Source organism: Furipterus horrens, unplaced genomic scaffold, assembly GCF_987537825.1.
Source record: "Furipterus horrens unplaced genomic scaffold, mFurHor1.1.pri manual_scaffold_1, whole genome shotgun sequence".
NCBI classification, from domain to species: domain Eukaryota; kingdom Metazoa; phylum Chordata; class Mammalia; order Chiroptera; family Furipteridae; genus Furipterus; species Furipterus horrens.
The window spans coordinates 108,914,631-108,942,176 of record NW_028327171.1 but is presented as its reverse complement, the minus strand read 5'-3'; the positions used below and the strand labels follow the sequence as shown (position 1 = coordinate 108,942,176).

The 27,546-nt window shown below is 44.8% G+C and overlaps 1 protein-coding gene across 1 annotated transcript in view; it reads left to right on the top strand.

Annotated features, from left to right (window-relative positions):
- The window catches only part of ITGB5 (integrin subunit beta 5), a 126,007-nt gene that overhangs the window by 38,889 nt on the left and 59,572 nt on the right, over positions 1 to 27,546 (top strand). The window contains exon 5 of the mRNA XM_090277756.1: positions 7,200 to 7,368. Within this exon, the coding sequence (XP_090133882.1) occupies positions 7,200 to 7,368 (169 nt within the window). The remainder of the gene's footprint in view (positions 1 to 7,199; positions 7,369 to 27,546) is intronic.

Sequence of the window (27,546 nt, the reverse complement as noted above, 5' to 3'; positions counted from 1 at the left end):
TGAATCAAGACAAACAACTTCCAGCCCTGGTCAGGTGGTTCAGTTGGTTGGAGCATTGTCCCGTACAGCAAGAGGTTGTGGGTTCAATTGCCAGTCAGGGCACATACCTAGGTTGTGGGTTTGATCCCCAATTGGGGCATGTATGAGATGCAGCTGGTCAATGTTTCTCTTTCCGTCTGTCTAATAAGTAAACATATCTTTAGATGGGGATTAAAATAAATAAATAAATTATATACATATATATATATATATGTGTATATATATATATATATATATATATGACTTCCAGAATCTGCATGTCCATTATTAGATTGCTTACTCTCTCTCCATCCAGATCACACTATAACACATAAAACTTGACCTGCATCTATTGTAACTAATAATACCCATTCTAAAACTAACACTACTCTCTAGATCAGTGGTCCTCAACCTTCCTAATGCCGTGACCCTCATGTTGTGGTGACCCCCAACCATAAAGTTATTTTTGTTGCTACTTCATAACTGTAATTTTGCTACTGTTATGAATCATAATGTAAATATTTGATATGCAGGATGTATTTTCATTGTTACAAATTGAACATAAAAGCATAGTGATTAATCACAAAAACAATATGTAATTATATATGTGTTTTCTGATGGTCTTAGGTGACCCCCGTGAAAGGATCATTTGACCCCCAAAGGGGTCGTGACCCACAGGTTGAGAACCGCTGCTCTAGATGCTTGTCTAGTTAGAGTCAGGTTAGGCTATGCTGCAGTGACAGACAAGCCGCATGTCTCAGTGGCTCAACACAGTGAGAGTTTATTTCTTGTTCATAGAAAATTCGATGAGAGTTGAACTGTTTTCCACTGCAGCTCTCCTGCAAGTGGTTACTCAGGGATCAAGGCTCTTCTGATCTTGTGAGGTGCTTTTTGATTCTTGACCTTCTTGGCTGCCCCTAGGCGAAGTGAGCTGCTTTAAGCCCCAGACCTCCCAGCTCACCTTTGGCAGCCTCAACAGCTCCCAGCTCTGGATTGGACTGGGTGGTGAGGGTGAGGTGGTATTAATACTGGTGGTGTGTGTTCTTCTGAATCCTCCCTGATTCTTCTGTACACTCTCCTGGACGTTAACTTAGATCTTCCCCAGGGGTTCAGAGCTAACATAATGTTGGAAAAAACACTAAGACAAAAAAAAAATGTTTTAAATACAAATGAGATTCTGAGTTCCTTAATCACGAAGAAGCACCAGGTGTCACCATTTGCTGGGTTTAGCTTCCTCCTGGCTGTAGGTGCCTGTTGGCATCATTACTTTGGTCGTGTCTCCAAAGCCTTTTTCTGCAGAGTCCCAGTGCCAAATGCCCCATTGTTGGAGTTCTGCTGCTTATCAGGAGCACCAGCATCTTAACCAAAACTTATTTTCAATTCATCCGGGAGAGTGATTCTGTCTGCTTCATTTCCCCTCTGCCCTCTGATGGAGCCCTGTCTCCAGGCAGACAAGGTGTGTCTCCATTTTCATCTTTCTGTGCACCCACTAACTGTGAGACGCACCCCTGGAAGCTGGCAGAGGATGAAGGACTGGCTCTGGGCACTCAGTATTTCAATTCAGGTTACTACACACTACTTATTCAGAGCTCCTAGAGGGCAGAACCAATTGCAGACAGTAAAAGTCTTGACAGTGAGGATAAGGCACACTGAAAAGCTGCTTGTAAGACAGGAAATGTAGTGAAGAATGGGAGTTTAGAAGGAAATATCGCACCCAAGTTATGCAAATCTACTTTTTGCAAGCTGGGCAGTGCATCGGGATTCACTCTTTGGTTCAGTGAGCAGGCTGAAATTCCTCTGCCATGTCTAAGAAGTGGAACATATGCAGTGTCCTGGGTGTCCTTGGAGGTGCCCCACTTCTCCTGGGGAAAAAGAGCAAGCTGTGGGACGTAATCTGGCTGTTGCCATGCCTGATTCAGCCTGTACATATGTTTTATCTGCCTATCTTAGTTTTAATGGCAGTATGAACTAGTTACTAACATTAAAAAAATAGACTTAACCACAGATACCCAGGATTCCTAGATTTTCTTGAAACACTGGATGGTCTAGTAAAGCTGGGCTTTATTCCACTTGTTCAGCTGCCACAGTCCCCACCACTCTCTCTCGTCTCACAGATGGCCTGCCTCACTGGTTTGGGTTCCGTGCCTGGCTTATAGGTGTGATTCTTGTCTCTTCTTTTTCTTCAGCAAAAGTGGAGAGAAAAACCATAGGCATCTTCTCCAGCCACACTGGCATCTTCAGTTAGGTTTTTCTACCCTGTGGTGGGGGAGCAGCCCCCAGGAAGTTTGGGAGCTGGGGAAGTCAGGAGAGGTGACTTAACCACAGGTGCAGGACATCTCAGAGAAAAGGGAACCAGTTTTTAATGGGGCTTTCCTGAGGCTTGTCCCTCTTCCTTCTACTCCAGATGTTTCTGCCGAAGAGTCAAAATTCTAGACTTATTTCTTCCCGTCTTAGAATGCCCCAACGATGCCAGAACTGAAGTAAGTAGTACCAGGGCTGCCATAGGAAAAGAAAGAATTAGAGTAATATAATCATCAGATTAAAGACCTGTTTAATTGCTATTCTGAGTAATATGATTAATATCACTGGGAAGAGTCACGTGTTACTCAACTGGTTTGAAGGATTAATCCGGTGTGTTGTTTGTGGTCCTGAACACTTTTGTTAGAGTTGTTGGCCTCTTGTTGAAATACATGTTATATCTCATCTGTACATGGAATCTAAAAAAGCCGAACCATAGAAGCAGAGAGAAGAGCAGTGGTTGCCGGGGGCTGGGAGGTGGGGGAGGGGGAAGTGGGGAGATGTTGGTCAAAGGGTATCAGCTGCCAGTCATAAGGTGAATGTGTTCTGGGGATGTAATGTGTACCATGGGATTGATAGTTAATAATACTACACTTGAAATGTATACTTGCATCTTTGAAAGTTGTTAGGGGAGTAGATTTTAAATGTTCTCACCACACACAGAAAATGGAAATTCTTGATCTGCTTGTTTAATCAGAGATACATCCTTATTCTTGAAAATTATCAGACATTTTCTCTTCGATTCCTCTCTCCTGTTGTCTACATTTTCTTTCTAACACTACCAGGTGTTGGAGCTTTTCATTCTAAACTTCATGTATTTAAAATTTTCTCCCATAATTTCTAACTTTTTTTTTCTTTTTTTTTCCCCTAAACTGTATAAGAAATTTCTTCCAGTTTACCATTTTGTTCTTTTTTTTTGGAACAATAACTGTTTTATTTATATTGTAGTAAAACAAACTTATTTTTTCCAAAGAGGAACAGTTGCCATCCAACTCATTCTAGGTCTCTGTTTATATTTTCCTTGAACAGAATGCTTTTATTTTTTTTATTTTGATTACTTTTCTTTGATGGTGTGCCCAGTACTACAAAGTGAAATTAGAAACAAAAAAGTCTCATTTCAGCTTACATTGTAGCAAAATTTCATGTCCTCTTAGAAATGAGTTGAAATGCTTCATCTTATAGAGAATCTCTTGTTGTCCTAAATAAAGCAGCTCCTTGGGCACAAGCAGAGGGAAGACAGAAAGGACTGGAAACGCCTGGGGAGAGTTTGGTGTGGTGGCCCCGAGGGGAGAGCCGGGGAAGCTGCCGGCCGGGTCCCAGTGCCGACCCATCCCCAGTGCTGCAAGCAGACCATTCCCGGCCAAGTGGCGTCCCATTTTGTTCTTCAGTTGTTTAATTCATACACTGAAGTTTCATTTTGGAATTTTGGTGTCTGTATCTTTGATTTGGTTCTTTTTCAGACTGTTTTCATACTATTTTTTTCACAGCCTCCTGACTTTTTCCCCCAAATAATACACTGTTCTGGTTGTTGGTATTTATTCTTTCCTTTCTTGGAATGTTTTAAATATCCTTTTTAAAATGTACTACAGATCATTCTGTTATCTCTGCCTCCTGAATAGAAGGGCCCTCAGTTTGTTGAATGTGCGGGAACTCCATCAGGTGGCTGGTTTCTCGTGGGGTCTCTAACTTCTCACCTGCTCCGGGAGCGCCAGCGCCCTGCCGGGTGGTTTTATTCTGCTGCTGCCAGGGTCTTCCAGGTATCACCTGGACTGATTTTCCTGTTCACTTCTGAGTTGGGGCTCTTTCACCATAAAGATAGTGAATTCTGACTTGCTTGGGCCTGGAGTTGCAATTTTTATGGGCGATTCATCCCCCTTTTGGCGCAGAGTGGCTGTGGCCTCTTTCCTAGGCCAGTGGCTGGAATTTTTCTGGTTTTGATTTTAGTAACAGGGTCACTCTGCATAACACTCGGCTTCCCTCACGCAGTGCGTGGCCTTTCACAGACCTGAGGCTCCTCAGGTCCCTGTCAGAGTCCTGCTCCAGCCCACAGGCCTTCATCGGGTCCTGACCCACTGGGAGCACCCTGGCACCAGCCCCCACCCCCTCGCACCTCGACTTTCATGTCCATTCATTTGTTGAATGGTTTCCTCTTCATGTCTGATGCCTGCGAGTTCCCCACTGGGCTTTGAGTCTTGGGTACATACCAACATTTAAAAAAATTCTACTTTATCCAGCAGTTCTATATGATTAGGGTAAGAGAGGAGCTCTTTCCCGGTCACCTCGATGATCTCACAATATTGTCCTGAAGTGTTAGATTGTTTCCTGGATTCGTCTAGATCTAGTGTCTTCAAATTACATTCACTTTTTATATACACATGTTCCCCAGGTTCTTTAAGCACATATATATATTTTATGTCTTCCTGGTTCATGATCCTTAATTTAGTAACTCCCTGTACTTGGCTCTACACTAGGGTTCTGGGGCACAGACACAGGGCGAGTGTGGGAGGGTTTCCTGGCATGAGACCCCCAGATATTTAGATCTTCAGGTCACTCAGCTCTTCCAGGGGTTCAGTTAAATTAGTCAAAAGTGACATTGTATTCTAGTGATGACAGAGACATTCAACAGGGGCTTTATTTCCTCTTAACTAGGAGGTGATTCTAATCTGGTTATAATAATTTTTCTGTAATGAAAGCTTTTCTTTGGCAAACATATTTTCTACTTTCTACTAACTTAATAGTAACTCTCCACAGTAAAAATGTACCTACACTTGACCTTCGAACAACACAGGTTTGAACTACACAGGTCCACTTACATGCAGATTTTTTTTTCAGTAAATATGTGCAGTACTGTGAATGTCTTTTCTTTATGACATTTTCTTTTCTCTAGCTTTCTTCATTGTAAGAATACAGTATGTAATACATATAACATACAAAATATGTGTTAATCGACTATTTATGTTATTGGTAAGGCTTCCAGTCAATGGTAGGCTATTAGTAGTTAAGTTTTGGGGGAGCAGAAGTTATATGTGGATTTTTGCCTGTCAGCTGTACTTACTGCTGTTTGCAGGGATGAAGGAGAAAAGGTAAAATATTCTGAGTTAATTTATCTGAGCTTTTCACAGTTTTTCTGGTTTTCTCATTGAATGGCTATTATGATTCTTCTGCTCTCCTCCCTCTCCTCAGTCTGAGTAAGCATGGCAGTCAGCACATCCCTAAAGTCCTAAGTCACGGACTAGAACAACACAGAAGGGTGTTGCTGATTGGAGGGAGAGGGAGAGGGAAGTGAGAGTTGGTATTTACTTCTGCCTGGGCCTGTACTTTTGTCAGAGAACCCTGGCTGGGACCTCAGCTTAGGTCCTCCTTCCAGATGCCACTGTCATTTCCATGACCCTTCTCTATGGCAAAATGACGCAAGGGTGAAAAGCTGGGGTGGCCCAGGCAGGGGTTGTAGGAATCTGAGCTGTCCAAACACAAGGCGTCGGTGAAAATTTGGGCGTAGGAGGAGGGAATGGAGAAGAGGAATGGCGAGTGGGGAATGCCTCTTGCTGCCCCTGTCTGGAGAGAACAGAGGCCACGGTGCCAGTGGGTTGACTGCCCAGAGCCAGCTTGTTGCTAGTGATCGGTGGATGGAGCAGACCCCGTAGGTCCTGAGGAACGTGGAACAGCCTCTCAGAAAGCCCAGGATGGCCTCTGGCGGTGGAGGGGAGCCTGTCCTAACCTGTCCTAGCAACGGCTTCTTGGTGGCAGTTAGGCAGCATCTCCAAGCAGCTGCTAAGCCTGTTTCCCTTCCTGTGTGCAGGCTTTGCATTGGGTGTCAAGCCTTCCTCCCAGGCCACTCTGTTGGTGGTGGTTTTTCACCTTCTGTTCTGAAAGAGAGGCTACTGGTCCAGCCTGGCTTCCCAGCCTCTTCCTAGCCCGTTCCTACCCATACTCCCTGCACCACAGCCCCAGTGGCCTTCCTCTGTCCTCGGGCTCTCCACACTCCCTGCTGCTACAGGGCTCTTGCATGTGCTCTTCTCTCTGGGCCTGGTGCTCTTCCCTCTCCCCTTTTACCTGGTGAACCAATTTGTGAAACAATGTAGGCCTCTCAACCTATTTCATTGGCTACACGTAAATATGAACTCCTAGAGCTATAACTGCTATCTAACTTCCTCCAGGAGTGGGCCTCTTGGGATCTCTTCTGTGGATTCAAGGTGAGATTGCCCAATGTTTTATTCATATTGTGCATTAACCTACTAAGATGCAGCACTTCCCTCTTTCCAGACTTCCAGATATAGTTTTCCATTTGGAGATGGTTGGTTTCTAAGTGACATTTATTGTATCTAGGAGCGCTGGTAGTTTGTCACACTACTGATAAACGAATGAAGAAGCAGAAAGAACGTCTTCATTCCTGCTGCATTTGGCATTGGCTTACGTGCCAGGACATCCTGGTGGTCTCTGAGTGGGTTGATGTGATCCTTTGTCCCAAGGCAGCAGCCGAGTTGGAGAAGCTGGCTTCATAGGGTGATTCTGCTCACATTGCCTTCACTTGATGCTGCCCACCTTCCTCAGCCTCTCTCCGCTGTGCTGCCGAGACCGCCGTACCCGGACCTCTGGTCCTCACATCCAGGCTCTTCTGTGATGTCGTCCTCTGAGCCCAGTAGCCTACTCTTATCACTACTCCCTCTCAAACATTTGTCCTCATTCACTTACCACCTGGCTGTCTTGCCTGCATTTTAGAGCTTGATGTTTGGAGAGTCAAGACTATGTTATTTTTCTTTGTTCTCCCCACTGTGCCAGTCCAGTAGCACACAGTAGGTGCTGGGTAAATAATCAAGAGTACTTGGTTGCTTAAGATGTAGAGACAGTGAGGGAAAAGTGACTCTTTTCTTCTTTCTCTCTAGTTACAAGATATTCCCAAACTGCGTCCCGTCCTTTGGGTTCCGCCACCTGCTGCCTCTCACAGACCGAGTCGACAGCTTCAATGAGGAAGTTCGGAAACAGAGGGTATCCCGGAACCGCGATGCCCCCGAGGGGGCCTTTGATGCAATACTCCAAGCAGCTGTCTGCAAGGTAGCTCCCCTCTCTGGTCCTGTCCCTGCATCGGAGGTGAAGGAAGAGAGTGTCAGGGTGGGTGTTCACACTGTCTGCAGGAGGTGGCAGATTTTGAGCCATCCCAACGTGTGGCTTCCCGTCCACTCTTAACATCAGAGGGTGAGCTCAGTGGGCCCTTGGGGAATCCACAGCGGTCAGATCAGCCCAAGCTTAGGGATGGATCCGGCTGGTGTGAGTCTCTGTCAGGGTGTGGCTGTGTGCAGTGGGATGCTGTCTCTGCCAGGAGACAGCTGTCCTGTGTTTATACATTTGGCTTTTTTTTTTTTTTTCCCTCATCTGTTTGGGGAAGAAAAATAAAGGTCAAACCAAATGCATAGAAGCTTGTAGAGCTTTCTGGCCCAATTTTGGTAAATCTTAAATGCTGATCTGTTGGGGAGTCCCACTGAAAAGGAGAATTGCGTGTCATCTTTGGTTACATTTCTATTTGTTTTTTCTCCTGCTTCTCTGATATATGAATCCAGAGGGAGGGCAGAGACTTAGGTCAGAAATGAACTAATGCTTTTAGAGGTTCCAATCTCAGCAAACTGTGTCATTGGAATGTTGGTAATAACTCATTCTTAAAACAATTTTCTGCTGTCAAAACAACCCAAAACAACAAAACAGAAATCATTCTTGAATATGCTATCCCCACGCATACTTTTGAAATTTTTCCATAGTGGTCATCATAAAGCATGGGTAACTGGTGATGCTTTCTGGACACTTCAGGCGGGCTCGGCAGTGGGGCGAGGTGGGGCTGTCATGTCCGTGGAGGGCTGAGAGGGAGGTTAGGACTCAGTTTGGAGAAAATGCTTCTAAGCAGGTGCCGTTTGTTACTAGGAGATAAGCACTCGAGTGTCCACTTCTGTGTTTCTGACCCCCTAGGGAGCCTGTGTTCAGTGTGTCCTGCCCTCACTTTTCCTCCACTCAGCCCTTGACAGGGTGATAGGAGAGCCACAGTTGTCCTTTCTGAAATAAAGACATTGAAATGGTAGACAGAGAGGGATAAGGAGAAGGAAAAAAGTGAAGAAAGCAGCAGTTTCCTGCACTCTTGGTCCTGCTGCCAGTCAAGCTGGAGAGGAAGGTCTCCCAGTGACCCCACACAGGGTGGCTACAGAGTGGCCCCTTCCCAGCTGCTGGCCAGAGCCAAATGGTTTGATTCAGAGGTCCCCGATGCTTTGTACCGTCCAAGAAAGCCAGATGGAACACAGCTAGAATGTGTTCAGCTCTTACTCTTTCAGATTCGGTGTATAAATTTGCTTCAGGAAGAAACATTGTATTTTGACTGGCATTCAGACGTTGACAGACATTCTGCAAAATTCCACTTCTTGGCAGGGACCAGAGAAGCATAGACTGCCTCTATCTCCCCATCTTCAGAATTTTGTGGATTTTCTTTTTTGAGGGAAGAAAGTACCTCTAAGCCTCAGGGGAAAGAACCCAGTGACAGACCTGAGCAGTGTCCAGTTACATTAACTGTTTAATTACATTCACTGGAATGTCATGATTGAACGCTTAAAGCACAGTGGCCTTGGAGACGCCACTGGGTTTACTCTTGTGCCTACAGAACCTTCCTATGTTGTCCCAGACCCATGAAAATAGTCTTCCTTTTAAAAACTATTTCAAGATGCAGCATTTCAGAGGTTTCTTAAGCTCATTGGCTGAGAGGCACTCTGTTGACGTTTTCTTTTGTTCCCCGTGACCTTGGCAGTAGGGAATACCTAGAAGGTTAATAATTGCTTGCAATTGTGCCGTCTGTAAGCCACCGGCTTCTCTCTTCACCTTTTCTTTCCTTTGTGCTGTCAGCTTACGTTTGGGTACATAGTAAGCAATTTCTTTCTCACCTGAAATCTCTTATTTATAACAAATGTTCTTCCTGGTTCACCACAGCCTTTTTTTTTTTTTTTTTTTTTTTAAGATTTTATTTATTTATTTTTAGAGAGAGGGAAAGAGAGGGAGAGAAACATTGATGTGTGAGAGAATCATCAATCGGTTGCCTCTCGCACGTCCCCAATGGGGGACCAGCCCACAACCCAGGCCTGTGCCCTGATTGGGAATTGAACCAGTGACCTTTTGGTTTGCAGGATGGTGCTCAACAACTGAGCCACGCCAATCAGGGGAATGTAACCTTTAAATTTGTTGGGGTGACGTTGGTTCACAAAACCATACCAGTTTCAAGTGTAGAATACAATAAAACATCATCAGCACCCTACATTCTGTGCCTGTAGCTCCAAGCAAAGTCTCTTTTCATCTGTGTTTTCCCCTCATGTTTTTTAAAAAATTATTTATTTATTTTTAGAGAGGAAGGGTGAGAAAGATTGACGTGCGAGAGGAATATCAATCAGTGGCCTCTCAAAATACCCCAAGGGGGAACTGGGCCCCCCTCTTCCTATTTTTACTGATAATTGGATTTCAGTGATAATTACATTTTTAATTTCAGTGTTGTATTTTTAAGGTGGTTTCTTTTTAAAAAATTTCCTTTATTTTTAATTTTTTATTATTTAAGTATATTTTATTGATTATGTCGTTACAGTTGTCCCAATTTTTTTTCCCCTTTGCTCCCCTCTGCCCAGTACCTCCCTTTCCCCAGCAACCCCACGCCCCTTAGTTCATGTCCATGAGTCATGCATATAAGTTCTTCTGCTTCACCCTTTCCTATATTATTCTTAACTTCCCCCTGTCTATTTTGTACCAACCGAATATGCTTCTTAATCCCTGCACCATTTCCCCATTTCTCCCCCTACCCCATCCCAGCTCATAACACTCCACATGATCCCCATACCTATGATTCTGTTCCTATTCTGGTTTGCTGAGTTGGATTTTGGTTTTATTTTTTAGATTTAGTTGTTGATAGTTTTGAGTTTATTGTCATTTTAGTGTTCATAGTTTTGATCTTTTTTTTCTTAAATAAGTCCTTTTGACATTTCATATAATAATAGGTTGGTGATGATGAGCTCCTTTAGCTTTACCTTGTCTGGGAAGCACTTCATCTGCCCTTCCATTCCAAATGCTAGCTTTGCTGGATAGAGTAATCTTGGTTGTAGGTCCTTTCTTTTCATTATTTTGAGTACTTCTTGCCAGACCCTTCTTGTCTGCCAAGTTTCTTTTGAGAAATCAGCTGATAGTCTTATAGGCACCCCTTTGTAGGTAACTCTCTGCTTTTCTCTTGCTACTTTTAAGATTCTCTCTTTATCTTTAACCTTTGGCATTTTAATGATGATGTGTCTTGGTATGGTCCTTTCTCGGTCTAGCTTGTTTAGGACTCTCTGTGCTTCCTGGACTTGTATGTCTATTTCCTTCCCCAAATTTGGGGAGTTTTCCTTCATTATTTTCTCACATAAGCTTTCAATTTCTTGCTTTTCCTCTTCTCCTTCTGACATCCCTATGGTTTGGATGTTGGCATGTTTAAACTTGTCCCAGAGGTTCCTAAGCCTCTCCTCATTTTTTTCAATTCTTGTTTCCTCATTCTGTATAGGTTGACTGTTTTTTTCTTCCTTATGTTCCAAATCATTGATTTGAACCCCAGTTTCCTTCCCTTCACCATTGGTTTTGTGTGGATTTTCCCTCATTTCATTTAGCATAGCCTTCACTTCTTTCCTTAAGCATTTACCATACTTAAGCATATCTGTCAAGCCTGTGAGCATCTTTATCACCAGTGTTTTGAACTCTGCTTCTGTTAGGTTGGCTCTCTCCTCATCTGTTAGGTTGGCTATCTCCTCGTCGCTTAGTTCTCCCACTGGAACCTTGATCCGTTTCCCCTTTTGGGCCATACTTCTCTGTCTCTTTTATCTTGACAGGCTCCTATGTTTGTTTGCCTCTGTGTCTTAGGTAGAGCTGTCGCTCCTGTTACGTTGTAAGGGGCAGAGCCTTAGGTATTCCTCAGGACAGGGAGACCCGTTTCATCACGTTGTGGTGCTGTATGTGGGGGAGGGGTCTGAGAGGGAACAATGCTGCTTACTCAGCACTTGCACCTTTTCCAGGCACTTCTTCTAATTCCGTACTGGACTGGTGCCTCTCTAGCTGTTGCCCTGGCCATTGTTCCTGGATTGGGTAGGTCTGTGGACGTTCTAGGACCATGAGGGCCGTTTAAACAGGTAGACTCTGCTGAGATTTCGGCAGTTTCTTCCTGGTTTACAGAGTCAAAAGCAATGAGGCTTTATTTTCCCCAGCACTGGGACCATGAGGTCTGGTCTGGTGCTGGGAGTGCTCCCCAGGTGTCGCTCTCAACTTTTTGAAACGTGCGATTGTACTTTCTACTGGCCCCTGCTGCAGCCACCACACTGCGTCCTCTCTGCCCTGGTCCCGCCCCTCCTACCTGTCTGGATGAGTATTTCTTCTTATATCTTTGTTGGACTTCCATGCAGTTTGATTTTCTGGAACTTCTGGTTGTTTCTAGTTTTGAGGTAGTTGTATTCCTTCTTAGTTGTGGAGGGAGATGCAGTGTGTTTGTCTAGGCCTCCATCTTGGCCGGAAGTCTGAAGTTGTTTCTTTTTAAATCCTAAGCATTCCTTACTGTGTTTACCGGGTTTCCTGCCTCCTGATTTGCCCAGATTAAAAGCCCTTCCACTGTGCAAACTGACTGTGACAGAGCCAGCAGGCCCAGAACCTCTGCAGTTGGAGATGAGCCTCCTGCAGGCTGGAGCTGGCTGGGCTGTGGCTCCTACAGCAACACAGCCCTCCTGTGACCCACAAGCCCTTGGAGATACAGCTGATGGCAGGCGCAGCTCACAGCCCACAGGGGTCTTTGTTCTGGTTTCCCTCTCACTCTGGTTTCTCTGGGATAGACTGAACTGTGAGACTTCAGGATATGGAATGTTCACATGACTGACCTTTAATCCCATCTCCCGTAGCCTACTCTTCATTTCTTGGAAAGCCGTACTTTGGAAGCAAAAGGAAACTGTCTGTTTCTATTTAAGATTTGATTTAGGATAGGGACCTTGCTTCTACTAGTGGAAGTTTGGAATAATTGTCTCTGCCCCAGAAGGTCACGTTACTGTGAAAGGCCATCTGCAGTGCCCACATCGCAGCAATGCCTGTGTGTTATGCGTGCAGGCATTTTTTTCAGTGTGTCACACCCAGCTGGGTTGGGCTGAGAGAATGTCACTGCCCTAAGTCTCATAGCTTTACCTAGAAACTATTGCTGCATCTGTTTATACGTTTTCTTTGTCAGAATAATAGCTTCTCCCATTACCACTTTTACAACTTTCTATAAGTTGAATCTAAGTTACCTATTCTGAAATTATAGGTGGAAGGCTGGTGAGTGGTTCAGATTGGAGCTATGGTTCTTTCCTGTTCTCCCACACGGGGAGTGCCCTCGGCCTGTGGAGACAGAAGGAGCAGCTGGGGAGCCCTTTGTTCCAAGTTGCCAGTTGCCACTTCATTTTACTTCTTCATGGGTCTCAACTTAAACAAGCTACCTGCACATTTGAGCTCGGCTGGGCACATCCCAGCTTCTCAGGGGTCTATGGACTTCTTTCTCCTTTCAAAGAGACATGAGATCCATGCAGCCCAGCACATTTCCCTCTTGGCCTCAGCTTCTCTTCTAGTGTGCTAGCATTTATCTTTCATATCCTTCAGACAGACTCTTTATCTTAATCTTGATTCTTATATTTACATTGTGTGTTAAAATTTTAAAGCATGATATGCCCTCTCAGAAATAGGTGGATGAGTAAGGGTCAAGGCAAACAAACTTAAGTTGACATGCTGAGTAAAACGTCCTGGCGTGGATTGGGTCCTCTTTTCCTTTGCCTGTCTTCCTTTGCTGGTCATCTACAAGGAGACCACAGCCCCAGGGGCTGGAGGGGCAGCTTCACTCTGGCATGACTTTCTGCGAACTCCCAGAGGCAAAGTAATTGCTGCCTTTGCTTGATCATTCTCTGTGCTTCAGATGTTTTGTGTACAGTACCTCTGATCTACACCACAGTCCTTCAGTGTGTTGGTGGTAGTTGTCCCCGGTTTACAGGCGGGGAAGCTGAGCAGACCAGGGATTCAGTCCACTTCCTCTCAGTTAGTAACGGGCAGAGCTAGGATTGGAACCAGCTCTGGCTGATTCGAAAGCGGTGCCCTCTCTCACCTGGTGCCTGGGTGCTTTGGGAAGCAGTGACGGTGCAGTACAGGGCGGGGAGTCGTGTTGTCCCGATCGCAGCTCTGCCTCTTCTGCTACCGACTGGCTCCTTGGGGGCCAGCTGGCCTCTCCAGGCCTCAGAGAGCTCATCTGACAATGCAGGAGGGTGGGGTGGAGAGAAGGTCTCCAGGATGCCCTCCAGTTGTGCTGGTCAGTGCTGCTTTCCAGAGGACTGTCATGGCGCCTGTTCCCTGTGCTCAGCGCCCTGGGTTTTTGCTCTTTTGCTTTTTTTTTTTCCTGGTGCAGGCTGGTCAGGCTGGTCAGGCTGCTGTAGGTACCAGTGAAGGGAGGCATGAAGTCAGCCATGGCTGTGAGAGGTTTCCACTCTTCACCCTCCCATTTCCCAGCCCCTGCATACTTGATTTGGTTTCTTTAGGCTTGTCTGCTTTCTTGTAGACCTCAGACTTGTACCATTTTTTCCAAGCAAGAGTTGAGAAATGTAGGGAATTGCCTTTCTTCCTTGAGGAAGACAGCTACCCCTGACGCCTGTGTGTCACCTGAAGGGATGCCCCACGGTTCTATTTTCGAGCTCTCTGGGTTATCTGCCTCACCGTGTGTGACCTGTTCCTGTCAGCAGGTAGCCCCACAGTGTCTGGGGCTTGATCCAGCCCAGCCCACTTGCTCCTCTTCTGGTTAAGGGTGTTTGTGAAACACCATGGAAGTTCTGACAGTGCCCGTGTAGAAGCTGGGGGCGGGGGCTGGGTGTGCAGGTCTGCAGGTCCTCTGCCCGTGCAGCGCTTTATTGTTTCATCAGAGGAGGTGGAGGTTCTCCTTGGCTCTCCGTTGGGCGGGCAATGTGGGTTAATGTGCGCTTTACATCACCTGACTCTTCGTCTCCGAGCTGCTGTTTCTGTTCTGCCCGCTGCCCGGGGGCTGTGCCGTGGGTGCCGCCCCTGCTCACGGCTGCTCGTCCTGACAGGGCCCTGAGAGCGGACTGAGTTACGACTCAGGATTGTCAGCAGGGTGTGAGTGAGGGTGTGCATCGTTTGTTCTCTTTCAGCGTAAATCTCTGATTTCCTGCTTCGACAGTGTCTGCATCCCTTGGCTCCCTTGGCCGACGGTGGCGGGGAAGGAGCATCCTGGGGAAAGGTCAAGTCCCTTTCTATGACTGAGGCTATGTTTCTGTATCTGGCAAGAATGTCAAATTTTCATTTGAAGTGATGGCTCCTTTTTGCTTTAAATGTCCATTTGGTAAAGAGGAAAATGGACAAGGATTTCTCATCCTCCACCCTGGGGCCCAGTCATCCCAGCCCCCAGCCCTGGCCTTTGCCTTCCAGGCGCGGTGGTCTTAGTAAGTTGCTCTGACTCCTGTGAGGCCCTTGGCCTGCATTGCTTCCTCTGCTTGGAACATTCCTCCCCTGTTTTCCAGCTCTTCTTTCCTTCTTTCTTTCTTTTTTCTTTTTTTTAATTAATAGACTTTATTTTGCAGGAGCAGTTTTAGGTGTACAGCAAAACTGAGCAGAGTACCTGGGATTGCCATTTACTCTCTCCCTCCGTTCCCCAGAAACATCGCCCCCCCATTACAGTACCCCCCACTAGAGGGGCACATTTGTTACAGCCGATGAACCTGTGCTGACTCGTCGCTATCACCCAAAGTGTGTAGTTACATCGGGGTTTCCTCTTGGTGTTGTGCATTCCAGGGGTTAGGATGAACCTGTGAGGACGTGCATCCCGTTATAGTTTCACTCAGTAGTTCTGCTGCCCTGGAAATCTCTGTGCTCTGCCCGTGCATCCCCCCTTCTTCTCCCCTGAACCTTCTTTTCTTTTAATGCCTCATCCATGGCTACTTACAGTTCGGATCTCTGCTTGCTTGTCTGTGTAAGGGGAGCCTGCCCTGGTTGATCTTCCTGACGACTAGATCTCAGTCCCTGAGCACCAGACCCTCGGCCACATCCACCCCAGTTACCATTTTATTTTTATTTGAGCCACTCCTGGTGCAATATGGGTGTCCCCTTTGAGACAGTAAGCTGCCTAAACATAGGGGCCCTGTCTCTTTTCTCTCCATACTTCAAGTGCTGCTCTTTCCTTTGAGTTGGTTTTCCTGCCAGCAGCCACGGGAGCTTCTGTGCTATAGCAGCTCCTCCCACCCGTCTCCGGGGGCCCTCAGTAGTGGGCCTCCCGCCCCAGCACTGCGTGCAGCCTGGCATGTGCAGGCTCTCCTCACACATTTGGTGAAAGAACAGAGGCCTTGTTCTTCAGATTCCTTTCTTCTTCTGAAGTCCAGGAACCCCAGGTCCACCCTCTCGATAGCCCAGGCTACCTCCATGTCACAGTGCTTCATGCATGTCCATTAAAACAGAGCCTGAGGAGTATTACTTTGCAGTACTTTCCAGCTCAGTTCCCAGTAAGTGCTCAGTGGCAGGTATGGTGCTGAAAGTTAAACAAAGATGGGAAAAAGTCCCATTCCTCAGGGATTTGATTTGAGCTGTTGGATCCACCAGAGATTTCTCCTACAAAAAAAGGAAACTCATGTAGTCCAGCGCTATGTGCTGCAACTGTCCCCTCTTCAGTGTCGAGCGGACTCTGCCGAGCCCACATCTGTGTGTCCTGCTGCCTGTGTGGGGCTGGGGCTCGAGACGAATGTCTAAGCCCTGAGTCACAGGCCGAGACTTCTTTTCCCCAAGGAAAGAAATACTAGACTTTTGCCCTCAAGTTTAATCACATAACAGATTTTTTTTTTTTTGTTCCAAAATATGGATGGAAGCAGGAAAACAATCTACTAATGAGAACATGCTTATTGTTATAAAGTGACAAAAAAAGGCTTGCATGTCCATGTGACTGAGGAAGCCAGTCACAGAGGAATCGATAACCTTATTTCTCATTGTGTGCCGGTTGGTATTCAGACCCGCTCAGTGCCCAGGCTCAGATCTACACTGGGGACTGCCCCTGGCTGGTCAAGGAGCCTCCTTTCTGTCCTCATCTCCTCTCCCAAACCTGTTCTCTCTCTCTCAGTGCTTGCCTGAAGGTGAACATACAGTGTTTTATTATGACTTTCAGCAATTTATTGAGTACTTACCGTGTGCAAGACGCCATGTCAGGAGCTGTGAGGGATGGGTAGATGAGGGCCACGGCTCCTGTCCCTGTGAACATTCTTTCAGTTGGAAGACCGATGTCTGTACAGCCACCTCAGGTACCAGCTGAGTGCACAGACTCTGGAGGGTTTGGCCCCTTAGGGACCCAGTGGTTGAATCTAGTGCTCTTATCCTTCAGGGGGTCACCTTGGTCTCTTTGCTTCCCGTGTTTGCCTCGAGGCACTGGTGCTAAAGATGTCTTATTGATTACCATTGGCCAAATGCTTTAAGAGAGCGGCTCTACACCAAGCACTCCACAGAAGTTATTTTGGTTAATCCTTTGAAGGTGGTTTCACTGTTCCCTTTTGAGGAGGAAACAAGCCTAGTGAGGTTGAGTAAATTCTCAAAGGTCTTACAACTGGACACTAGCGTGCCTGTCACAGAAGGGAGAAGTGGGAGGTGTGTGCCTCCAGAGAGAGCAAAGTTCTCATCTCAGGAACCATTCCGATTTCCCATGTGACCCAGTTTGCAATTCATAGATAGACCAGGAACGAATCAGCTCTGGGGAAAGACAGTTGTACACGCTACTGTGCACTAGAGCTAAGAGTGTCCTGTTTATCAGAAAGTTCTAACAGCTCTGGCAGCCCTCGGGATTTTCCAGGAGACGGCTAGTCCCAGCAGGTCAGCGTGCTGATGAAGCTCAGCTTTTGTTCTGTAGTAGCCCCTTCTCGCCTCTGGTTCTCAGCAGCACACCCTGTAAGCTGCATCTGTAATTGACCACCGTCACCATGAACTCTACCACACATACTCATTTGTGTGCCAAGCTCAGCTTGCTTTGAGCTAATACCTAGAGAAGCTTCCCCTGACTCCCAGCCGCTTCCCCATGGAGTCTCCAAGTCCAGGTTGGGTGGACAGCTGTACAAGAGGACCAGGGACAGACTGGAGGTGGGTGGGAGAGGGTTGAAGTCTGTTCTTGGTCCTCTGAGTGACCTTCTTTCTTTGTCAGATATTACAGTCCCTGAGTGTGACTCCTTCCAGCCCCAGAAACCAAATTGCCCACAGGCCAGAGGCTCATGTCCTCAAACAGAGAAACCACATCCTTATTCCCTAGCCCTTGCTTCTCTCTCTCCTAGCTCCATACTCTCCAGAGCCAGATGTTAGAGGTGAATGAGCCAACAAGACTCTCTTCACCCTTGGGAGGAGCCAGGGTTTAAAATTTTTTTACATACATTTTTAGAGAGAGAGAGAGAAACATTGATTTGTTGTTGTACGTCTTTATGCATTCATTGGTCAATTCCTGTATGTGCCCTGACTGGGGATTGAACCCCCAACCTTGGTGAATCAGGACGATGCTCCAACGGACCTACCCAGCCAGAGCGGGAGGAGCCAGTTTTTAATCTATCTTTGCAAAGGCTAAAAGGCCCAGTCTTCCCTCTCCACTCTGCTTCCCCTTTTCATAGATCACTTCCTCTGCACCATTTCACAGTGTCCCACATCCCCTGGACTGACTTGCAGGCCTGGATGCTCAGGTCCTCTGATAACCAGCCCACTGGCTCCTCTCCCTCCTCCACCCTCCGGAGCTTGTGTCTGACAAGCCCGTGGCCCTGTGACCACCCTTTCTGCAATTCCCATTCATTTTCTCATATCTCAGCACATTGCAGGTGATTTGATTAAATGTTTTCACTTAGATAACCTTTCAGTACTTCTCATATTTATATGTTTAAATGAAGATGTTTGTTAGATTCCAAAGCATAGTAAATAGCTGGTGGAATTGTGAGTGAGTTGTAGACATTGTGAGGGAGGTTTTTGGTACCCAATCCCAGTTTTCTTTGTCTTCATTCTCTCCTCCCTCTGTGTGCCCTGGGTATGTGCCAGGCGGTGCCCTGCTTATTCCAGGACTGGGCCCTGCACTCCTTCTCCTCCCTCAACCCCAGATCTCTGCTGCTGTCTGAGGACAGAGTAGAGTTCAGGCAAATTCTCTGCTGAATTTCTACGCTGAGAAAGTTGTCTCCAGCCCCAGCTCTGGTTGGACTGGTTGGTTCCCACAAAACTAGAGTTTGCTTCTTGTGACCTGGATGGAATCAGAGATTTTTGCTGTGGTAATGGTTCTCCCAGCTACTCATTACTCCTGACATGTGTCCAGAGTCCATGGTTGCTGCTTTGCACATAGCAGGGCCACCCACCCACATATCTGGCTCACCTGGACCAACCAGCGGGAGTAAATGTGGGTCTCAGAACACATCACCCTGGGGTGGCAGAGTGCAGGCTGATGGCCAGGAGGGAGGTGAGCCTTGGGGCATCGCCTGCTCACCAGGTGTGTTTGGGAAGGGCAGGGCTCAGCACAGGCCCTGGGAATGGGCAGTAAGAGAGCCTTGATAGTTCGGGACTGGATGGATGCTGTTGAGAGGCCAGGGCAGAATGAGGAAAAAGAAAATTCCAAGGTTTCTAGAGCAGGCATTAGGTGGTCCTACTGTCCTGAGGGGCAGTTGTTTTGGAGGGAAGTTGGTGCAGCAGCTTCAGATAAGTTGAGTTCTGGGTGGTGGCAAGATCTGGGAGTGAATCTCAGGAAAAAAATCAAGTGGTGGGGATGCGATTATGAGTTGTCCAAGCAGATGCACAGACTCGGATAAATCTCTTCAGGGGACAGTGTTACCTTTGACTTCATCTAACTGCCGGGACAGGAAATGGCGTCAGCAAGCAGCCAGAGTAGACTGGGGAACTGGACGGTGCTGAGTCCCTGAAACTGAGGGCAGGAGGGCTCAAAGGAGGCCCTGGTTGGTGACAGAGAGGCCACAAGAGCAAGGCCTGTGGGTGCCTGTGGGGTTGCTTACAGTAGTAGCTCAGCCCAAGGCTCTCAGCCTTGGCTGCACAGCAGACACTCCCCCGGGGGTGGTTTCAAAACCTTGGTGGCTGGCCTGCAGGTGAGCCCGGTTATGTGGGAGCCTCTGGGCACACCAGTATTGTTAAAGCTCCCTGGAGGGGCCTCAAGGGCTGCCAGACAGAGGGCCAAGGAGATGGGAGGGGGCACCCCTGTCTGGGGTAGAGAAAGGGGGAGGTCATGTGGAGAGTTAAGATCACAAGGAATTGAAAAAAAAAAAATAGAGGCAGTAAGTCTGGAGAGAGAGAAAAGTGGTGAGAGACTGGTAGAGTAGCTGTCAAAAGAAGGGTTACTAAAAGTAAGTCATGAGCAGGTTTTTAGGCACAAGGAAAAGAAGGAGAGGAGAGACTGACCATTATACAGATTCTCTAGAGAGGGTGGGATTGGTGGGATTCGTGGGCTGCGTTTCCTGGGAGAGGGAGGAGCACCCTTCATTGAGATCAGAGAACAGGCTAGGAGGTGGTCCCCTTTATTTTCGAGGCATCCTGGGCCTGAGGATGCAGACTCCGGGACACTGGAATAGACAAGAGGAAAGTCCCATTACCTTCCTCTCTGTTGGTGACAAAAAAAGGCAAAGTTACCTCCTGGAGCAAGTGTGGGAACTGGGAGACTGAAGGCTGGCACAGACCTTGTGGTGAACTTGATGCAGATTTGACCAGTGAACAGAGAGAAGCTAAGTGAATTGCAGCCTTGGCCAGACTTGAGTCCAGGGCATTTCTGTCCTGCCTGCCCCTGACATTTTCATCTGAGGGCTGACCTCTATTACGTTGAATGAAATTGGCTTTTAAAAATTTTGTTTTTACTCAGAGACATGGAAGACAAGTTTAGCTCTTTTAAATTTTTTTCTTAAAATAGTTTCTATGAAAAGAGAATATATTCAATCTAAAAAATGAGAAAGTGCTGGTAAGCAGAAAGGAGATGAACATCACCCATAACCCTGTAACCCAAAGAGAAGATCGTGTTCTCCCAGATGACAGACTTGGGTCACAGACTTTCAGATCTCCGGAAATACTGATGACAAAGATTGTTACTTAACATATGGGTACTGAGCTGGGTGCTCTTTGTCTATCATTTTGTTTAATCCTCTCAATAGCCCTATTTTATCCTCTCCTTTTAGAGCTGAAAAGCTAGAACTGGGGAAGGTTAGGCAATTTCTCTAACAGATTTGCCAGTCACGTGAGCCCAAGCCCCTGACTGCTACACAGATACTGCCCCAGAACGAAGAATATGTACAAGTGGTTTTCCCAGCGTTTACTAGTGCTCAGTCTATTTATGTGTGGATTATTGTATTTAAATAACTTTCTGAGCAAACCAAGCCTTCTTTAAAAAATAACTTTATGGAGATATAATTGAGGTACAATAAACTACACATATTAAAAGTGTACAGTTTTAAAATTTTGACATGTATACAACCTGTGAGATGTATATACCACACTCAAGATAATGAACATATCTTTCTCCCTCAAAAGAATATTTGTGCTTCTTTGTCACTTCCCCTCCTATACCTCCGGTCCCCTTACTCCTGGCAGCCACTAGCTTCCTTTCTGTCACTACACATTAGTTTGCATTTGCTGAAATTTTATAAATACAGTACATACTCTGTTTGGCCTGGTTTATTTCACTTAGCCCAATTCATCCGTGTTGTTGAGAGTGTTTCCACTCCTTCATTTGTTACTGAGCAGTGTTCCACTGCACGGTGCACCACAGTTTGTTTATTCATTTCCTTGTTGATAGACATTTGGGTGGTTTTGGATATTTATAGTTTTTGCTTATTACAAATAGAGCTGCTATAAATGTTGGCATTCAAGTCTTTGTATGACATATGCTTCCATTTCTCATAGGCTAGTACTTAGGAGCGGGAAGGCTGGGGTCATTTGGTAGGTGTTTTAACTTTTTTTAAAAAGATTTTATTTTCAGAGAGGGAGGGAGAAAGGGAGAGAAACATCGATGTGAGAGAGAAACATCGATCAGTTGCCTCTAGTCTGTACCCCAACTATAGACCGAACCCACAACCCAGGCATTTGCCCTGACTGGGAATTGAACCGCTTTGCAGGGATGACACTCAACCAACTGGGCCACACGAGTCAGGGCAGGTGTATAACTTTTTAAGAAGCTGCCCATTTTCCAAAGTGCCATGTACCATTTTACATTCCTACTAGCAGTGAATGGTAATTTCATTTCCTTCATACCTCCATCAACATTTGGAGGATTTTAATCTTTTAAAATTGAGATTAATTGACATAACATTATATTAGTTTCAGGAGCACAATGTAATGGTTTGATATTTGTATATACTGCAAAGTGATCACCATAATCAATCCAGTCAACATCCTTCACCACAGTTACAAAGTTTTTTAGTCATGAGAACGCTTAAGAGCCACCCTCTTAGCTACTTTTGAAGGTACAGCACAGCACTGTGAGCTGCCGTGGCCATGCTAGACGTTGTATCTCCATGACCTGTTTATAACTGGAAGTTTGTACCTTTTGACCCCACCTGCACCCACATTTCTTTTCTTTTTTAAAAATTTTAGCCGTTCTGTTCGGTGTATGGTAGGATCTCATTGTGGTTTTAATTAACGCGAAGCTTTAAACTCTTCCGTATGCAGTACTTCCTAGTCCCTGTAACAGTTGGAGTCTCACTTATCAAGCAGTAAAAGCAGGAGTGAAGAAATGTAAAAATTATTACTAATCTTAGAGTAATAATTATAGATCTCTTTAGGTTTTTTATTTTTTATTTTTTATGTGCTATGTACTTTTAAATGCATTATATCTAAACCTAGTATCAGCCGTGCAAAGCAGGATTATCTCCATATTATAGATGACAAAACTAAAGGCCGTGAGAGGTGAGGTGGCTAACTCAAGGTCTCACAGTTAGAATAAAACCAAGATTTGAACTCAGCCTCATCTGTTCCAAAGCTTACGTACTCTGGCCCCTATGCTGTACTGAACTTCTTCTTCTTTTTTGATAAAATATAAAAATTCATTTTCCCACTATTTCCCTCTGCCCCAGACATGGAATACAAAACTTAAGACTTCAAAACGGACAGCTCTGCTGACCAGGCAGACAGTAGGAAAATTATTTTGAGTATAAATTCTTTGTGGAGTCACCACTTGTAAAATCTCCAAGTCCTAACACCTGGGTGAATAAATAAGCCAGTCCTGACTCACTCTCTGCAGCCCAACCTCTGGGCCAAGTTTGTTAACATCACTTACATAATAAAGGTCCAGTCAGAGAAAACAGAATTTATTGTTGCTACACTGTGCCACTCACTATTCATTTGTGGTGCTCTTTCCATTTTAGATTCAACCTTTAGATTCAACAAGCATTTACTGAGGCTCTGGCAATCACTGGTTGAGAGCCTACCATGTACTTTCATGAATTATCACATTTATTACACACTTACACCCCTTCCTCTCTCCCTATATGATTGGGTAGTTTAGGTTTGTGGGTAAGAGACAAATAATCTGAACCTGGCTTCACAGGTCCTTACTAGGTCAGTGACCTTGGGCTAGTTTCTTAATGTCTCTCCTCATCTACAAGATGGCAATATGTTTATTACCTACTTCACAAGGGTTGCAATGAAGATTAAATGGCATAATGGAGGTGATGAACAAATGTTGGGTATTATTATTCCTATTTTACTGACAAACAAAATGCTTTTTAAGTGTTAAATAATTTAGTCAAAGCTACACAGGTAATTAGGGCCAGCAACAAAATTCACATGCTCATCTTCAGGCACCCAGGTTCCATGTTGCTCTGTCTCCTCACCGCTGCCTCCTGTAGGTACGCTTAAGTCCCCTGAGAAACTGGCATGGAAGAAAAGGAGGCCCAAACAATTAAATGATAGAGCCAACATTCAGAGCCCAGTCTTGTAAAAGTGGCACTTGCTTATTAAAGATAATTTGGAAAAGAGAAAAAGGTTGCCCATAATCTTAACCCTAACCCCATTGTGGTGCATTTTGTTTCAGTCTGCCTTGCTGTCTTTTTAATAGAAAGGGATGCTTGTTTCTTACATAGTTTGCAGTTGCAAGTCTGTAGTTTTCACTTTATATCGTACATTTTACATATCACTTTATACATAATTTCTAATAGCCATAGAAGAGTTATCCCTGTTTACTTAACTGCTCCCAAACAATAGGATATTCATGTCTTTTCCTTTTTGTCACTTAGTAACAGTACTGTTGTGCATTTTTTTCATAATACTTCTGGCAGAGTCCCCTGAAGTAGAATTTACTGAGTCAGTAAGGGTGTTTCTTTTTTTTTTTTTTTTTTTTTTAAGTCAGATTTATTGAAGAATAATTTACAGAGTAAAATATACCCTTTTTAGACATCAAGTCTTACAGCTGCCTCTGGAATTAAGGTACAGGTTATTTCCATCACCAGAGTTCCTTAGTGCCCCTTGTCCATCCCTTCCTTTACCCTCAGACTTTGGCAACCAGCCACCGGTATTCTGTCTCTACCTTTTCATCTTTTCCTGAATATTATATGAATGCAATTAGTAAATTGCCTTTTGAGTCAGGCGTTTTTCACTTAATATAATGTTTTTGAAATTTATCCAACTTGAATAGTTTATTTCTTTTATTACTGAGCAGTTTCCCATTGTACAGATATATTGTACCACAGTGCCTCTGTTCATCATTGACGGACATTTGGATTGTTCCTAGTTTTTGGTCATATGGATAGCTGCCATTAGTACTTGCACAGTTTTATGAGTTTTCATTTCTCTTGGGTAAATACCAAAGAGTGGGATCACTGGGTTGAATGATAAGTGTGTATTTGACTACAGAAGAATTCACTTTGTGTTCTTACAGCAATTATGAGAGTTCCATTTGTTCCACACCCTCACCATCCTTGACGTTTATTGTCAGGGCTGGTTGGTTTCCCATTGGAATAGCTGCCTGATGACTCGCTCGATGTGGTTTCAGTGTGTGTTTCTTTAATGACTGATGATGCAGAGGATCCTCTCTGGGCTCATTTCCATTTGTAACTCTTCTTTGGTGAAATGTCTGTTCAAGTCTCTATCTTTTTAAACTCAGTTATTTGTTTTCTTATTATTGAGTTATGAGAGTTTTATATATTTTTGACATAACGTCCTTTATCAGATTTTTGTTTTTTTGCAAATATTTTCTCCCAGTTTTTGACTTGGCATTTCATTTTCTTTTTTTTTTTTTTGCTTTTGCTTGGGATATTTTTTTTATATCCCTTTACTTTCAGTTTGTGTAAATCTTTTGTTTTGAGGTGTGTTTCTTGTAGGCAGCAAATGTGTGTGTCCTGTTTTTTATCCATTCTGTTACCCTGTGTCTTTTTTTTTTTTAAGTATTAATTTTTTTATTTTATTTTATTTTTTTTAATGTGTTTTATTGATTATAATATTACATTTGTGCCAATTTCCCTTCCCTCTGCTCCCCTCCACCTGGTGGCCCCCCTCCCTCCAGTTGTCCCCCCCTTTTAGATCATGTCCATTAGTTGTGCATACAGTTCTTCTCAACCTCTCTCTGTCTATTCCATTCCCTCCTACCATGATCCTTAATGCCTATATCATCTCCCTCCCTCTCCCCATTCCCCCTCCCTGTTGGCCTCCCCCCAATATGTTCCCCGTACCTATAGTTCTTTTTCCACTCTCGTTGCCTGTTTAGTTTGCCTTTGTTTCAATTCCCTAGCTTCTGTTGTTTCTTGTGATGCAGTTTTCATTTTAGATTTCATTGTCTTGATCCTCCTTTTTCTAAACCAGTCCCTTTAACATCTCATATAACAGTGGTTTGGATCTAATGAACTCTTTCAGTTTTATTTTGTCCTGGAAACACTTTCTCTGTCCTTCTATTCTGAATGACAATTTCGCTGGATAGAGTATTCGTGGTTGTAGGTTTTGGATTTTCATTACTTTGAATATTTCTTGCCAGTCCCTTCTTGCCTGCAGGGTCTCCCTTGAGAAGTCAGCTGATAGTCTAATTGGGACCCCTTTGTACATAATTCTTTTCTTCTCTCTTGCTGCTTTTAAGATTCTCTCTTTATCTTTAATTTTTGACATTTTGATTATAATGTGTCTTGGAGTGGTTCTCCCTGGGTCCAGTCTCTTGGGAACTCTCCTTGCTTCCTGGACCTTCAAGTCTATTCCCTTCCCCAAGTCTGGGAAGTTCTCCTTTATTATATTTTCACTTAATTTTTCAAGTTCTAGTTCGTCTTCTTCGTTCTCTGGCAAGCCAATGATTCTTACGTTGGGCCTTTTATAGCTGTCCCAGAGGTTTCTGATCCTCTCATCATTGCTTCCCATTTCCTCTCGCTGCATTGGTTGACTGCTTGTTCCTTCTCCATATTCCAGTTTGTTGAAATGAACTCTGGATTTTATTTCCTCACCATCTGTCTTGTATGTGGTTATGTTCCTTTCGTTATGAGTGTTTTTTGCTTCTTTCTCATCTTTTTCCAGCTCTTTTGTGAATTCTGTAAGCCACCTGATAACAATGGCCCATAACTGAGCATCTGTCAGGTTTCTTATCTGTTCATCTGTCAGGTTCTCCATCTGTTGCCTGGTGAGCTGTGCCACCGGGATTTCTATAGTTGTCTGCCTCATTTTGACAGATGCGTTTTGTTTTCTTGGACCGGCTGTAGGGGGCAGTGCCTGTGTACTCGTCACAAGCCAGCGACCGTCGCCTGCCCGCGACCTATTTCGCAGCCCTGTGGCGCTTTCTTTGGGGGCGGGGGTCCAAGATGGATTCACACAGTTATTCCGCTAGGAGACCGGGATCCGTCCTCCCGCCCCCCTGGGCCTCACTGTTCAAGGCGATGTGGTGGCTGCTTTCCCCAACGTTGGGGTCGCGAGCTGCCGGGGGTTCGACTGCAGCCGGGGTTGTTCTCCCCGCCACTGTCCCAGGTGCGACTGCAAACAGCACCACCCCCTTTCGCTCTTACCTGCCCAAAGAGCGCCGCTGGTTTATAACTTCATATGTTGGGCTTCCGTGTAGTTTTATTTTCTGGAATTTCTAGTTATCCTTTGTTTTGAAGTAGTTGTATTCCTCTCTAGTTGTCGGCATTTCATTTTCTTAATGGTATCTGTCAAAGAGCAGATATTTCTGATTTTCTTGAAGTGCAGTTCATCCATTTTTTAATCCAATGAACTGTCTTACCTGAGAAACAGTTGCCTAAAAAAGTAACAAACGTTTTCAGAAGTTTTATAGCTTTAGATCTGTGATCTACTTTGAGTTAATTTTTATGCTTAGTGAGATGTATGGGTTGAGCTTTTTTTATTTTTTTGCTTACAGATGTCCAGTTGACCAGTGTCTTCTGTTGTGACTTGACCATATGTTTGTAGGTCCATTTCTGGTCTCTGTCCTTTTCCACTGGTATGTGTATCATTCTGTCAATACCACACTGTCTTGTTACTGTAGCTTTACAGTAACCCTTGACCTTAGATAATGAGTTCCCCAACTTTGTTGTTCTTCAGAATTGTTTGAATAGTCTCTGTCATTTGCCTTTCCATCTAAATTTTAGAATCAGCCTGTTGTTTTCTCAAAAAGGTCTTCTGGGCTTTCAGTTGAGATTGTGTCAAATGTATAGGTAAATCTAGGGAGAAATATGACATGTCTGCAATAATAGCTCTTCCAGTCCATGAAAATGATCTCTTTGTCCATTTAGGTTTTTGATTTTTTTTAAGGTTCTTAATACACCTTGTAAAATTAAAGGTTGGCCTTCTATCGATACATTATGTTAAGGTATGTAGCACATTGCTTTGCCCTGGATAAGAAAGCCACATTTTTCCTCCAAAAAAATCATTGCTGTGGTTTGTACTCTCTTGATTATGCTTCTTCTCCCATGCATTTCGCTGCCCCCCTTCCACACTCCATGGATTATAATTATTGCTTATTTATTTAAAATTTTTAAGCTGTTTATCAAAGTATAATGTACATTTTAAAAACTTTACATAAGAATGCATTTCAATAAGTTTTCACAAGGTGGAAATACCAGGTCAAGACACAGAACATTACCAGCAACCTGGAACCTCCTTGTGACCTCTTCCTTTGCTCCCCCACGCATGCCCTAATCCTGCCACCAGCGGGAACCACTACATAAACTTCTAACAGTATACGTTAGTTATGTCATGGCTTAGAATTTTATTGCTATAAGGGACTGTCTAGATTATTTACTCCAGGTCTCC